Below are 14,969 nucleotides of genomic sequence, written 5' to 3'. Positions count from 1 at the left end.
GCCTCTGCAAGTCCACTCTGTTCTGCAGATATGTTCAGACAAGGAGGTCACTCTGGCTTTGCTTGTTACAGTATACAACTGGAAACGGCCCAGGTGTCCGCCAGTGCACACTGGTTAACAAGCACGCTGCCCACCAAGCGCGAATGTGGACGCAGCCCCGCGTGCTGGCGCGGCTCGTGCTGACACAGGAAGCGTCTGCGAAGCGTGGAGGGGAAAGGGCGGTGGGGTCATGGGTTCAGGAAGCTGCCACCTGTGTGCAAATAAGAGACTCCGAGTACATTCCTACGGGTCTGAGAATATTCTTAGAACCGGTGGCCGTGGTGAAAGGGCCCCTGACTGACCAGGAGGCGGGGCCGGATGCACCTTCTCTCCACCTGTGAAAGGTTTACAATTCATACCGTGCGAATTTCCTGCCTCTTCGAAAAGCCAACACGTACTCGCTTAGAAAAGGAAGTTCAGGGCAAAGGAACGGACCTCAGGCAGGTGCCGTGGCTCCAAAGACAATGGAAATACAGCAAAGCCCCAAGACCCCAAACGCAGGGGCTTAGAGGAAGGAGACAGACTTACTTTGCACGCAGGTGATGAAATCTGTGTTTTTTTTGTACGGAGATCCATGTTTACTGATGCATTCTGCAAAACAGGGAGGGCAGGGCGTCACCCTCCGGCACGGGGCCAGCAGACGTGACACTCTGGAGGGAGACCAGTCACACTGACACGGAACGTGGAACACCGTCAGACGAGAAGACGTCTCCACCAACGGGCAGAGCTCTGTCTCCAAGGAGCCTTGGGCCCCTGCAGCCTCCTGGTGGGGTTCTTTCTGTCGTACAGAAGGCCCTCCGGTGGCACTCAGGAAGCTTCTGACCGTGGTCAGAGAGCTGGCCTCCATTTCAACTTGACCCCCGCTTGGAAACAGTACCCTTGGTTTGACGGTCAGTCTCTTTGGAGAACTAGCTCCCCCTCCTCCTCTTCCTCCTTCTCTGTGCCGTCTGACTGGGTGCTCCACAGGGAGGCCAGGGGTGGGAGGGACCACAGGCATGCGGATGATCTGAACTTGAACTTGGGCATAATGGGTGTTGGTTGGGCCACTTCACTGGCCCTTTAGTGGGTCGCTTCTGCTCATCCACGCCTCGGAGGACGTGGGCACAGGCAGTGGACAGCATTGGAGGTGGCCCAGGGGGCCACTGTCGCCTTTGCCTCAGGAAACAAAGCCATACACCCGGGAGCAAGGCCGGCAGGGAGCCCGGATGGGGCTTCTCAAGGCCAATCACAGGTCCACTATACTTGTTGCTAGATACACACCCAGAGAAAGTACCTCTAAGAGGCTATAAGGCCAATGGAAAATTTACCAAAATGCACTTCACACAATTAAAGAGGAAAGCCCTGGAGTACTTCTCTCTCATTATAAGTAGAGACATAAAAAAAACCCTTAAAACTGTATTAAGGAGCAGTTTGCAGGGGAACTTCCAGGTCGTCCTGAAAACACGGGACCGTCTTTGCCTTTTTCCTCTCGTTCTGCCCCCAGTGTTCAGTGGGGCTTTCCAGGCACCCCCCGCCTCCATACACAGACATGACTGCTCGACGGCCAAGACTGTTAGCCTGTATGTTCCTGTCGTCCAAGTTAAACAAAAGCATTTTTTAATGTTCTCAGCTTTAATTAATAATATGGTATCAATAACCAGAGTCCGCATAAGCAAAGCTCTTTGGGGTCTTCAGTAATTTCACAAGGGCAGAGGCCTGAGACCAAAAAGCCCGAGAACCACTAAAGCAATCATATTTCCAGTTAATGAGCTAAGCCTGGAATCAGAGTGGGGCAGAGTGGGGCAAACAATGGCATTGGCTGGAGGTGACACTAACGCGGTCACTATGGTATAAAAGACACAAACTAGGGCTTTGCCCTGTGAGCCCTGGAGAGCTCCCAACTCACTGTGCGATTAAGCACGGTCCTTCTGGGAACAACTTGGTGATGAGGCTTGAGTCCCCAAACAGAAGGAGGAAATGAGTCCAACTTACCTAAGTACCTTGGATAAAAGTACTCCTGCAGAAAAAGAAAAAGAAAAGTCAGTGGTTAACCGGCAGAGTGCCCGGCGTCTGGGCACCACCCCCCTGGCAGCTGGTCCACCAAACCTCACCCTTCTCCCCCCACAGGAACGGCCCGGCCCGGGAGGCAGGTGCTTGAGGGAAGACGGCTGCCCAGAAAGCCACTTTCTGCCCTTGAGAGGGCTGGGGGAGGGGACGGAGGGAGAGGGCGTCCCTGGGGCCATGCAGCTTCTGCAGAGTGATGTCTGCACACTGAGACCAGACCTGCGGTAACCAGAAATACTGTGCGGGCGAAGCATCTTTCAGGAAGACAAGAAATGCCAAGAAAAAACCAAGCCTTAGACCCCGGTGGTCGCAGGGGCCCCTTGGGAGATGGGAGGCCTCTGTAGGACTCCCAGCAGCTACTGTACTTGTACAACAAACAGCTGGATGAGGGATGGAGGGTGTAAACGGGGAGTCCTTTTATCCATGACTGCAAATTAAGAGGTGGGCGCTGGGCAGTGAATGTCAGGTGAGAGAACACCTGCCTGTGCCCGTCCGGCAGCAGCTCCGGGGAGGGGGCAGTCACAGCAGTCCTGACCCCACAAGCTCTGATGTCCCGCTCAGGGCTGATCGCTCAGGGCCGATCGTGGAGCAGTTCGGCCCTGTATCCCCTCCCTGACGGAACCAAGGGGCCGGATGTTGGGTGTCACCTGCTTGCTCATGACCACCCTCCCAGGAGGGTCTTGCTAATCAGCCCCATTATCACAGATGAGTGAACTGAGGCTCCAGGCCGGCTGTGGAGTCTGGCTGAGCCCCGTCCCAGGGAAGGCAGGGGTGCCGGCCTCCACGGGACCCGTGCTTCGCGCCCCCCACTCCTCCACCACCTCACTGGCCCCTCCGCTCGTGCCTGGCCGGGGCGGCCTGCGAAGACGCGTTCAGATGTGCTTTTATAAAGGAACGTTCTGGTAAAGATGCTTCTTGTAAAGCTCAACTTCTTTAAAAGAAAAGTAAGGATCAGAGCAAGTTTGGGACTCATGCAACACTTGCGAAGGTGACATTCATGCAAACGTGACAAAGAGGCAGGCGGGAGGGGACTGCCCTCCTCTCCGCTCCCAGGCCCCCGACAAGCCTGGCTGCGTTTCTTTCTCCTGCTTTCAGTCCCACACCGGCTGGCGCTGGGGACAGAGAGATAGACAAGTCTGGGGCCCTGTGATGAGAGCTCTCAGGGTCCCGGGGGTTGTGGCATCTTTCGGGGTTAGAGGGAGTATGGAGGCCACTGGGCTTTGCCACAAAGGGAGGGGATTTGGTTCTGAAATAAAGATTCAGGATGGACGCAGGAAGTGCCCGCTCAGGCTTAGGAAGCCAAGGATTAGACTAGGGTTGAACATGATGAAGAACTGCGGGGCAAGTACCCAGTCACACACACGTTTACACACTGCAGCCTTCCGGAAGGGCAGATTCTATTCTTCAAAATCGTGACTAGGTAATAGTAACGTGTAATATGTTTTAATACTGAGCCCTACTGTTGTGAAAAGTCAGGCTCCTCAGCCCTCCGTGCTGCCCTGCTGCCCGCAGGTTTGTAAACATGGGAACGTGTGGCCCGAAGCTCCTTCAAGGAGCTGAGCCCAAGGGCAGCTGGGTCCACCTGGGTCTACAGTGAGGCTGCATGTGTTCTGTAGCTACAGGGAAGACTTCCCTGTGAGCCCCCTCCTCTGTCTCTGCTCCTTGTGATCTGCCCCCCAAACAGGAAAGGAGAGCAAATCTGCTTTACCCCTGAGCTCCTCAGAGGCCGGCCACGTCCCTGCGGGGACCAGGTGAGGCACGGGAATCCAGCCCTGATGCTGTCCCACTGTTCACCCGACGGCCTCACTTCCTGGCCCCGCGCATAGATGGGCCAGGGGACGCCCGCTCCCGGCCCTGCTGACCAGCATGGACGCTGCCTTGGAGACACACCAGTGTTGGTGGTGCATGAATCTTTTTGTCGTGGAATGTCTGGGACTTTTACCTGGATTATACAACATGACAGGAGTCACACACTACCACAATGTGGTTACTTCTCAAACAGTAAACTGAGAATGTATTACTTCCTTTAATACATAACTGCCCTAAGTTGTTTCCAAAAATCTCTACTCTTTGACAAAGTAGGCTGGGACTTGGGTGTCAGGACAACTTTGCTTACTGACATGAAACGTGTAGAAGGTGTTTTCCCTGGGAACAGTCGGGAGGGTTGACCAATCCTTTGGCCACAGCCTCGCTAGCAAATCTGTCTTCTGGAAGGAGACTGTCAAGGTCACGGCAGCCTGAACTGCCCTTGCCGAGGCTTCGGCTTCCTAAGAGCATGAAGCTCACAGCGGCCCCTGAAGACGCCTTCTTGCAGGTGGGTGCCCAGGCTCCACTGGTCCCGCCTGGGGACCCGGAAGGGCTCCTAACCCCTGGGGCTGGCGTTACGCGGCTCCCCACGTGTTCTCCTAGCACGGTTCATACAAAACCCTTTTTTCCTTCCTTTCTCCCAAATTCAGCTCTTAAGATTCTCCAAACCAGGTGCAAAAGACTCCACAAGACTGAAGGAAACACGGACACCACTTCTCAGGACACGGACCTCTGGGATCCCCCAGTCCCTGCTCCACCCAGAGAACCCAGGGTGGACCCTGCAAGGGGGGCAGTCCCCAGAGACACCCCGCGAGGGCACTGGGTCCTCTCCTTCCTCAGACACTGAAGTGCACGTTGCAAGGAGGTCCTGGAACAAAGTCCTGGGTATGACCACCCAGTGGCAGGGGTGACGCTGGGATCAGCCCCGGCCTTGACCCTGGGGCCCTGCTGCAGCTCTGCACATCTGTGTGTGTGGTTCCCTCGGCTGCACGTACCCCCTCCATCCCCATGGCTGTCCCCTCCCACCCAACCTGCACCCATGTGACAGGGACAGGGGCCCGAGCGGGGGGGCCCTCGACAGTGGCTAGGCCCAATGGGAAGCCCAGCTCTCCGCGTCCTCTTCACATCAGTTTTAGGATGATACGCGCTGTTCTGGATGCTCAGGGCCCTGGTACAGGCAGCAGCGGCTCTCGGGGGCATGGAGACCCTGGTCCCCTTACCACTGGCCCCTCCCTTACTGAGCGCTTTCCTGCAACCTGCACCTGCCCACGGCACATCCCTCTGCACGTGCTTCCCACCTGCTCTGGGCACCCGCTGCACCCCAGCTGCTGGCGGAGCACGTGCACACAGGCCCCGGGCACCCCCCCGACCCCGCCAGGGTCAGCGGGGCCCCAAGGCAGGGGTGGCAGCCTCCGCTCACCACTCAGCTGCGGGCTGACAGGCTCAGGTGGCCGGGTGACTGCCGAGGCCCAGTGTGGGGCAAGAACCAGGGCAGCAGAGGGGGGCTGGTCCCTCCAAGCACAGGTTGTGTGAGTGCAGCTAAAAAGACCCATGTGAGAGGCGTGTTGTGCAAAAACTCTCTGACGTGGCTAAGTACAGTGTCTCCTGCCAGGCATGAAAATACTCTTGGAAATGAACCTCGTAAAACAGGTTTGCTTCCAAACACCTCTCCCCCACAGCAGAGATTCGTAGTTGCCATCCAGCATCTGCAATCCTCCCTTCAGCCTCAGTAACAGAACTCTGGATTTAGTTAGAGCTGCAATGCACCCAGCTACAGGACTACACTTCCCAGCCTCCCTTGAAACTAGGAGTGGCCATGTGACTAAATTCTGGCCAATGAGATACACACAGAGAGTGAAACTGAGTAAAGAGAGTGGAGTGCTTTGGTTCTCTGGCCTCCTTGCTGGAATGTAGATGTGATGGCTGGTACTCCAGCATCTTGCCCAGTGTGTGAGGAGGCCTGGAAGACAAAGGCCATGCACCAGTACAGTGGAGCACAAATAGGTCATGGAAGTCCCTGGGCCCCCACCACTGAGCAGCCCTGGGCAGCCTGCCTCCCACCTTTTACATGAGAGATAAATAAAACTGTCTTGTTTAAACCACTGTTGTTTGCATTTTCCAAATTTATGAGGCAAAAATACCAGGCTAGCTGAATTTGAAAAATGAGTGCAATTTTCAGATTTGTAATGACCTGCAAAGTAAAATTATAAATCTACCACGAGTCAAGATTTCATGAGTCAGTGAGAATGTTTTGGGAAATAACCAATGCAAAGGCACTGATAAATCAGGGTTTAGGCCAGTTAACAACGACAGAAGAGAAAGTTTGCAAGTATCATAGAATGACTGCTTCAAGACAGAATAACTTGATTATCTAGGATTAACAAAGGCTCACGGGACTATGGATGAAGTTGCCAAACACTTTTTGCAAAAATGTCTCCATTTATGGTAAGGAGAATGTAGGCTTTCTAAAAATCATTATTATTTCGAAAAAATATGCCCTGCCTCTCCCCAAAATCTTACTTCAATCTTTCTTTGTTCTGAAAATTTAGTGCCTAATTACATTTATAATCCAATTTTATAAAGCATGAAATGGAATAAATTTGTTTTTATAATTTACGGTTTCATTCCTCAAGATTGATTGGTACACTCACTGTGTAATCTGATCAGTTTTCAGTGGGTCACGCGAAGTGGCCTTTCTTCCCGTCTAACGTGCTCTCCTGGAGGAGGCTTCTTGGGGCTGCTGGGCTCTCACCTTCACAGCACCAGCTGATCACCCACAGCTTTGCTCGGAAACCCCTTCGTTCTCCAGGCCAAATGCAGCGGTGCTGCTCACTTAGTGGCTGGGGTGCCCACAGGCAGGAGAGGAAACAACTAAGCCACGCTGGGTACCACTGAGCCTCAGCACGTGCTAGGCCTCACCGGGTGCTATGTCTCACCGGGTACTAAGCCTCACCAGGCGCTACGCCTTCCCTGCCAGGCCTGCCACGTTCTCTTTGGGAAATGTGATTCACGAAGGTGAACCAGCAAAACTTTATTCAAACCACGGTTATGCTGCACTGAGGGATTTCTAAGCACCAGACCCCATGCCAAGTCCCTCCTACACCCTCGTGGTGGCACAGCAACGACCCCAAAGGCGTGCAGGTCCTCCTCCCGGCAGCTGGGAATATGGCGGGCTCCGCAGCGAAGGTCAGTGAGGTTACTGATCGGCTGATCTTGGGAGGAGGTGATTCCCCTGGGCCATCGGGGGCTCAGGGGACCCCAGGGTGTGCAAACACGGAAGAGCAAGGCAGCAACAGATCCAGAAATGGCAACGTAGAAAGAACACTGACCTGCCGGCCAGGAGGATGGAGGAGGGGCCCCAGCCAGGGATGCGGCGCCTCCAGAAGCTGGAAAAGGCAGGCGTGGGTTCCCTACTGGGGCCTCCAGCAGGGTAAGTTTCTGCTGAAGTGTTACAGCAGTGAAGAAACGACACATCTTCCCTGGAGTCAGGCAGGGACGCTCCTGTCCCCACCGACCTGTCCCTGCCGACACGTGGCAGCTGGCCTTGCGGAGCTCAGGCAGCGCAGGACCAGCGGAGGGACAATGCTGTCTGCCTACCACCCACAAAGCCATGCCCACCAGCCCCTAGCGGGATGCCAGCCCCTAGTGGGATGCCAGCCCCTAGCAGGGAGCCAGCGAGTAGAGTGTGTCCCCCAGGAGCTTGTGGAGCAAAGGGGTAGAGCGGGAACCCGTGGGAACCAGGGGGCTCTGGGCAGGGACGCGGCCCTCGTGGTCTCCAGAGCCAGGAGGGGGCTTGGTGGGCAGCCTGGCTGGGGGCTCAGGCGTCATCCCAAAGCCACAGGGAGAGACCGTACGCGGCTGCTCGGCAGTGTGAATGGGGACCGAGGCCCAGCAGGTGGGACGGAATGTCGGCCTGTCCTGGGAGGGCCCCGAGGAGGCAGAAGTGGTAGCACCAGAGACGCTCCATGGAGGTCGCTGGGCGCGTGCTTGGGGGAGGGGGAGCGGGGGCCGCAGGCTTTGTCCCAAGGCTGAGAGGCCGCAGCTGCACCGACAGGAGAGGGGAAGGAGGTGCGAAGCCAGAGAGAGTGAGTAGGAGAGAAGAGAAGAGGAAAGAGGAGCCTTGCCCGGGGATCAGGGAGGAGCTGGCGACCACCCGTCCCTTCGCGGGACCCACACGGGCTGGGCTTCAGAGGACTCGTGCTGCGGGTGGGACGGGCAGGCGGGGATGGCACGGTCAGGTCAGCCGGGTCAGAAACGCAGTGTTACGCTTCCCTGCTTACGTTAGTTAGGGAAAAACAAAATGATGTGTTTTCCCATCATGCAAAACCCCCAAATAAAACACTGGACAGAGTGAAGGGTGACAAGTTATCAGGGCAAACAGCGCAGCTCCAACACAGCCTTTGCACAAAGGCAGTGTGTCCAGGAGGCCCTGAGAGCGGGCTGTGCAGACGGGACCCAGGCTCGCCCTAGAGGCCTCAGTCACTTGGGCTCACGGGTCAGCCCGGAGTTCCCTCTGGTCCTCCCACTGATGACCTGACTCCCTTGAGTCGGTCAACTCCTGGGCCGCAGCTCAGGGGCGCCTCCGCGGGATGGCTCAGACTCTCGCCCGGAGCAGCATTCTGCGATCCCGTGACAGATTCTGTGACTGCACAGCTCCTGTCTGTTCCTGGCATCTGGAAGGGGATGGAAGGGCACCTCGGCACCTTTCGGGTCCCTGCGTAACCACGGCCCCGCACACGTGAGCGTTCAATTCTGAGCAGCACAGGATGGGCTGCTGTGAACGAGGAGAGACGCAGAGGATGCATGTGGTGGGGGCAGACCTGGGTCAGGGGTCAGGGGTCAGGGTTTGCCACACCCCACCGGAGAAGGTGCCCTGCCCCCGACAACTGCCAACAGCCACCTCCTAACACGTTTTGCACCTCAACCTGAAGCGTCGCACTAAAGAAACGTGTGTCCAAACCAGAGGCACCTGGGGGCTGTACCTGTGGCCGCCAGGCATGCCGCGTGCTGGGCAGGCGGCCCCAGCCTGGCCTCCGGCCCCGTGGCTGCAGCGGTGACCTTCCCGGACGCCCTGGGAGCTGGCCCAGCCCAGCTGTGGGATTTCCACAGGGCACAGCGTTCCGAGAAGAGGTCCTCAGAAAACTGGGTTTAGATGGCAGGGTTTGGGGACAGATGTGGAAAAGAATGTATTTTATCATCATGGGCACTAACTGGAAGGAAACAAATTTCACCTCGAATTTGGAAAAAAAAAAAAAAGTCCAAGAAAATAACAAGTATGATGGTAACACATCACTACCTCCTTTGAATGACGTGTTTTTAATTGGTGCAAAGTGCCTTTCTCAGAAGCAGATAAAGAACTTCGTCCACTTCCAACACCTCCTTAAAAATTACTTTAAAACTTAATAAACTGCACTCTCTCAGGGTCAAAATTTACAGGTGTACGCGCCAGGACTGCAATGAAATCACTGGACTAAAATAACCACCGAAGGGGCAGAGTATTCCCAACATCAAATATTAACCCTCAAACCACAGCAAAGTCTGCATCACAGAAGCAGCTCCCACCTCTGACCACAGGAAACGCAGCGCGAAGACACCAGACCCCTGCCAGAGCAGCCAGAGTAAAGTAAAAGCCTGGCTGGGTTTGCGATGTCCCGGCCCAGCTCCTCAGAATCTCGAGAAACGGGCCAGAAGCATCAGCTTCTTAAAGGGTGTTTTCTTCCTAAGTCCCATAGGCAGACCTGCGGTGACTTTCAAAATGTCTTTAATTGGTTTTCCACAGACGTTAAGCCCGCAGGCTGGGACGAGGTGTCATTTAGGGGCTGCCCTGTCGTGACACTGCAGGGCCCAGCTCCGGGCCGGGCAGACCCCCGGGACTAAAACAAGCACGTCTGTGGGCACAGGGGCAGCAAAGGGGGGCCAGACAGAGCCTGCCTCTCCCTCAAGGCCACCCGGGGGGCGGCAGGCCCTGCGCTGGGGGCCTGAATGCCGCCCGTCTAACCAGCTGTCCTTAGGCCTCTGAGCCGCGCGGAGCCAGCTCTGGAGAAAACGTGATGACTCGGAGACCCTGCCCTGCCAGCCTCCTTGGGCCTCCAGGGGAGGAAGCCCTGGAGGGACGGGGCCCAGTGGGGAGGCCTGGGCAGCCCCGGGGGCAGGGGCCGCCCAGGCGGACGGGAGCTGGGGCTGCGTCTGCACAGGGCGGTGCCTGGTCACACTCGTCGATGGACCCCGGCGTGGCACGGAGGAGCGGGGCGTGTGCGGGTGTGTGTCCGAGCGCCCGAGGGAGTGTTAGGGGCTGTTGTCCAGGCGTGGGGGGCAGGGGACCCGAGGCTGTCCTGGAGGTCACTGGGGGTGACGAAGGCCCCCTTCCCCCTCCTGCTGGGCCCCCTGAGACCCCTTAGGCCACCCCAACAGGGGAGACTTGAGGGAGGGGCTTCCACCTCCCTCGGGGGTGCCCCTCCCCAAGCTGTCCCCAGAGACTCTGGGGTCTCAGGAAGACAGGTGTCCCTGGAGGGCAGACGCCGTTCAAGACAAGGCGGCAGCCCTGCAGGGCTCTGAAAATGACTGCACCCCGAAAACCCTCCTGGGTAGGGAACTATCACCGCCACTGGGCCCCCATGTCTGAGAGAGCGGGGGTGGAGTGGGGGGAGAGAGACAGAGACAGACAGAGACAGAGAGAGACATGGGGTGCGGGGTGAACACGTGAGGTCAGAGGTCAGGCTTGGGCTGCACAGGAGGCAGAGGGGCCCTGGGAGTGGGATGCCGGCCGAGCTGCGAACACTGTGAATATTGTTGTTTGCATCTCAAACTAACCAAGGTGATGGGGTCAAGGCCCAGGACCTGGAATTCCTCCCGACCCACAGGCCTCGGGCGGCACTGGTGCTGGGAGGTGGTGAACCATGCCGGGCCGCACGTCGGGCTGGGTAAGTCTTTCGTCCAGAATCCTTTCTGGAGGCCAAGGGCGATGGCATCGGTGTCTGGAAGCCACTGGCCTTCAAGGACTTAAGCGGGAAGGTGACCGCTGCGCTGGCCTGGGGAGCTTTTGGGAGAGCTCGGGGGACCCAGCAGGGGTGCCTGGGGGCCTGGCACCCAGAGCCCTCTGGACAAGATGCCAGAACGAGGGAAATGCCAGGAAGAGAGGGTAACAATGTGAAAGGAAAACAAGATAAGGAGGGACTCTAATCTCGGGCTCTGGGGGGAGGGCAGGGCGGGGACACTCCTCCGCGGCCCGAAAGAATGTGGAGGAGACCCTGTCAGCAGGAGGGAAGCAGGCGACACCTGCATCGGGAAGGCCCCCAGGCTCCCTTAACCCCAGGAAGCGGGAAGGTGCCCACAGCTACCTGCTCAAAGGAGAGCTCTAACGTCAGACGCCTCCATCCCCAAAGAGGAAGCCGGCCCAGGGTGGAACACCCCGCCCTGGCAGGAAGAGCCTAGAACACACCCAGCACAGAGGGCACAGCCTCCGGATTCCAGGAGCGGCTTGCCGCCCAGAGGGCCGGCTCCAGGTGCCCCAGCCCTCCCCCCTCCCCGGCCCCCAGAGCCCCAGGCACTGAACGGGGAAGGCAGCGCGGCCTCCCCTCTCCACCAGGTGTGTGTGGCTGCAACGGCCAGACACACAGAGGACAGGCCAGCCCCAGAGGTGACCCTGGCAGGTAAGGCCTGGCTTCTCCTACAAGCACCCCCTTGAGCGGCGAGCGGAACACAGCCCAGTGGGTGCTGATTCCGCGGCCTCTCCTGTCACACATCAGGACGCCGGCGGGAGGTTCCGTGACGGTCACAGAACCAGGTCCTGGTGACTTTTTGAACTGAGGTCAGGGCGCTCATCCTGGGTCACCCCCGCAAACACTCACAAGGAACAACATTTGAAGGCGAGGAATTGATGTTTCTCAAGAGAGCCCGAAACTGTGTGGGGCAGAGGGACCCACTGGTAATGTCATAGGACGGCCTCATTCAAAGGCGCTGTTTCTCCAAAGGTGTGTTAGCAGTGAGTTGTGTTTGGAGGGTTTCCCAGGGATCCCAGGCCCCTGGAATCTGAGACCTCCCCAAAGTGAGGGAAAGGAGGGTGTGGACACCTGGAGGGGCACCTGGTCGACCAGAGCAGGGCCGACATGCAGGAGACCCCTGATCACCAACCTCAAGCCACGACCCTAGCTGGGCTCCTCCCGGCCTTCCACACCACCTCTTGAGGAAGAGGACTACAAACCAAGGCCCAGACCCAGACAGGGAGCAAGCGGTCTGCACAGCGGTCTACACAGCATGCAAGGAGCGGGTTGAAATGAGGGGTTTTGCACTGACTGCAAGGGAAGGCACAAAAGGAGCCGGTCCACCCTGGGAAGCTGGTAAATAAAGGGAAAGATGTGATTATGATTTGGGGATGGGGGTCAGAAAGGAGGACAGCATTCTGGAAAATTACAGATGGCTTTGATATGAAAGGAGTTCACAAATTCCCGATGGGGTAGAGGGGGTGGATGTGAGAGAGGATGCCCCCAGTGTCACAGCAACGCCACCTCGGCAGGGAGGGAAGTCAGGACGCTGTAGGAAGTACAAAGTCCCTGCACAGACATGGCGGTCTCATTAAAGTCCTGGGCTGTGAGCACTGCTTTCCTTGTCTTGTCTTCATTTCATCCATTGTAGACAAAGTTATAATTAAAACATAAAAGCAGTTCAAGTCAGAGGGGGGATGGCTCTGGGAAGGGTGGCACAGCGATTAGTGTGCAGTGTGTCCAGGCCCAAGGCCTTTCCATCCTGGAAAGCAGGGGCTGGGGCAGAGCAGGGGCAGGCTGCCGTGGGTGGCGGCCTTGTTGCCCTCAAGTCTTGTCACCCGCAAGCCCGTCCCACACTCTGTACAAGCCAGCGCTCCAGGCTGGGCCTGGGGCTGACGGGACTGCAGGCGGCACACAATCCCGCAGCCGGGCAGGGACACAGCCCACCGTGGGACCTTCAGGAATCCTCCGCAGGTGCCAGCTCCTCTGGGCCACCAGGACTCATCATTAAAGAAACGGGAAAACAGGCCAGAAGGGACCGGTGGCAAAACTGCTCCTTACGACGGGGATAAACCGCGTTGCTACGGACACTGAGGGCAGAGTCACGGCAGAAGCACCTGTCACAGCTCGGCCACCGCCGCCGCGGGCTGGGCCAGAGGGAAGGAAGGCACAGCTGGGCCACCACTGTAAAGCTTGTTTCGGAAAGGGAACTGAAGGGATGGTCAAACCAACCGGTCAGAAACGGGAGTCAAAGTAAAAGCCCACGGGCCTCACAGCCATTTGTTTATTACACGAGACATTTATTTCATCCCAGAAGAATCCTTTAAAAGAAAAATTCCCGTAGAACCAAAAACAGCTGTGAAATCACCCTGACCTCGTGGTGTGAAGCGACGCAGTATAAGCCCACCCCGTCTCCATCAGTCCTACTTCCCAAAGACAGACGCGCACCAGGTCCCCCAGGGCACCGCCACCACCTCTCCCCTCCCCGAAGATGGCACAGCTCCTGCGCTGCCGCGGAGGCCACGCGGGGGCTGCTCCCTGCGGTCGGCTGCCCGGCCACCCCACGTTCTCCGAGGCCGTTATTAATAGAAATCTGTCCTGAGCCAGCCCGTCGGGCTCCTGAAGTCACCAGCTGCTTCGGCGAGCGCACCTTTCTGCAGGGGCTGCGCACCGGCGGCGGGACCTGGGCCCGACCCTGCTGTCCACTCGGACCGCCCCCGACCCCTCCACGTACGCGTTCCAGCTCTACCCTGTCCTCCTGCTGTGGGACCCGCTGCTGCCAGCAATTCCAGCCCTCACGCCTTTGAAGCTAATGCTCCATCCCTCCTGATGCGGATCAGGGCGCTGCCAGCAGCTCCCCCGCCACCTCCAGTCTAGCTAAGGGGGCGGGGAGGTAGGAGACTGATCTGGTTTTTAAACCATTTATTTCTTTTACATTTTAAAACGGACCCTGCTGCATCCCGGTTGAGCTGTCATATTCCTGCAGGGTTCTTTCAAAGCGGCTGCTTTCACAGGCTTGCCAAGGGAAGACGACTGCAGGGAGTCCGCAGGACCCCCCGCCGACATCCGCCACCCCCCTCCAGCTAAGGCGGCACCTGGCGTCACCAGCAGAACTGGGGCTCGGAAGGAGGAGGCTTGAGGGTGGGCCCGGGTCCCGGCACCTAAGACCCTGCCCTTCCGCCGCGCCGACCGCCCCCCTGATAAGGGTCTGGGTGTGCCCTGCAGCTGAAGGACTTGCCGCAGACGCCGGGGCTCCCACCCGTGCGCGCACGGACGGTGTCCCCGGAAATGCGGCGCCGCAGGGACGGCGCTCGAGGGGACCCGGCTGCCCTGACGCTCCACCTCGCGGCCCCAGGCGCCGGGCGCACACCTCCCCGCCCCGCGCGCTCACCGTCTCGGGGTCGTTCTCGAACACTTCCCGGGCCTCCTCCTGGCTGCACAGCTCCTCGATGCACTCCCTCTCCAGGTGGCCCTGCTTGGCCTCCTCGAACACCTGGTAGGCGCGGCGCTGCCTGGGCCTCAGGAACTGCGCCGCCTCGCGCGCCCGCAGGATCACGGCTTCCCGGGCGCGAGCGGGAGGACGCAGCGGGAGGAGCGGGGAGAGAGCGGGGACACGCCGTCAGCGCGGCGGGGCCAGGGCGCACGGGGCCGGCGCGCACGGGGCCGGGTCTGGGCGCGGGCCCCGGGGCTCCCCTCGCCCCCGGGGTGTCGGGGTGTCGGGACGGGTCCCCCGGCCCAGCCCGCGCCGCGGCCCCGCGCGGTACTCACTGTGCGCGGACTCGGAGGCCAGCAGCAGCAGGAGCAGCGCAGTGCCCAGGGTGGCGGCGGGCCCGGGCGGCATGGCGGGCGGGGACGGGGACGACGGCCGGGACTGAGACCGGGGCCGGCAGCCGGGCGCGCGCGGTCAGAGCGCCCGCGGGGCCGTGGCGAGGCGCGGGCGCCGCGGGGCGATGGCTCCGGTCATCCCGTGCGGGCAGCTCTGAAGGTCACATCCCGGCGGCTGCACCGCGGCGCTCGCGCGGGGCTGGGCGGGGGCGGCGGCGGGGGCGGGGCGCGCGGGCAGGACCGGCCTCGGGGCCGCGCGGGGCGGGCGGGGCGCGC

At 59.0% G+C, this 14,969-nt stretch overlaps 2 protein-coding genes across 4 annotated transcripts in view; one reads left to right on the top strand and one right to left on the bottom strand.

Annotated features, from left to right (window-relative positions):
* The window catches only part of TMEM255B (transmembrane protein 255B), a 67,319-nt gene extending 61,605 nt beyond the window's left edge, over positions 1-5,714 (top strand). For all 3 annotated transcript variants that reach the window (XM_082435181.1, XM_082435177.1, XM_082435178.1), the window contains exon 9: positions 4,297-5,714. In XM_082435181.1, the coding sequence (XP_082291307.1) occupies positions 4,297-4,735 (439 nt within the window). In that variant the 3' untranslated portion in view covers positions 4,736-5,714. The remainder of the gene's footprint in view (positions 1-4,296) is intronic.
* GAS6 (growth arrest specific 6) overlaps positions 1-14,852 on the bottom strand; it is a 34,625-nt gene extending 19,773 nt beyond the window's left edge. The window contains exons 1-4 of the mRNA XM_082435175.1: positions 14,637-14,852; positions 14,260-14,426; positions 2,011-2,035; positions 568-630 (exon numbers count right to left, since the gene is read on the bottom strand). Coding sequence (XP_082291301.1) covers positions 568-630; positions 2,011-2,035; positions 14,260-14,426; positions 14,637-14,709 — 328 coding nt within the window. The 5' untranslated portion in view covers positions 14,710-14,852. The remainder of the gene's footprint in view (positions 1-567; positions 631-2,010; positions 2,036-14,259; positions 14,427-14,636) is intronic.
* Between the last annotated feature and the right edge of the window lie 117 nt (positions 14,853-14,969).

The sequence above is a fragment of the Balaenoptera physalus genome, assembly GCF_965194825.1.
Source record: "Balaenoptera physalus genome assembly, chromosome: 18".
NCBI classification, from domain to species: domain Eukaryota; kingdom Metazoa; phylum Chordata; class Mammalia; order Artiodactyla; family Balaenopteridae; genus Balaenoptera; species Balaenoptera physalus.
This window is presented reverse-complemented; position numbering and strand designations above follow the sequence as displayed.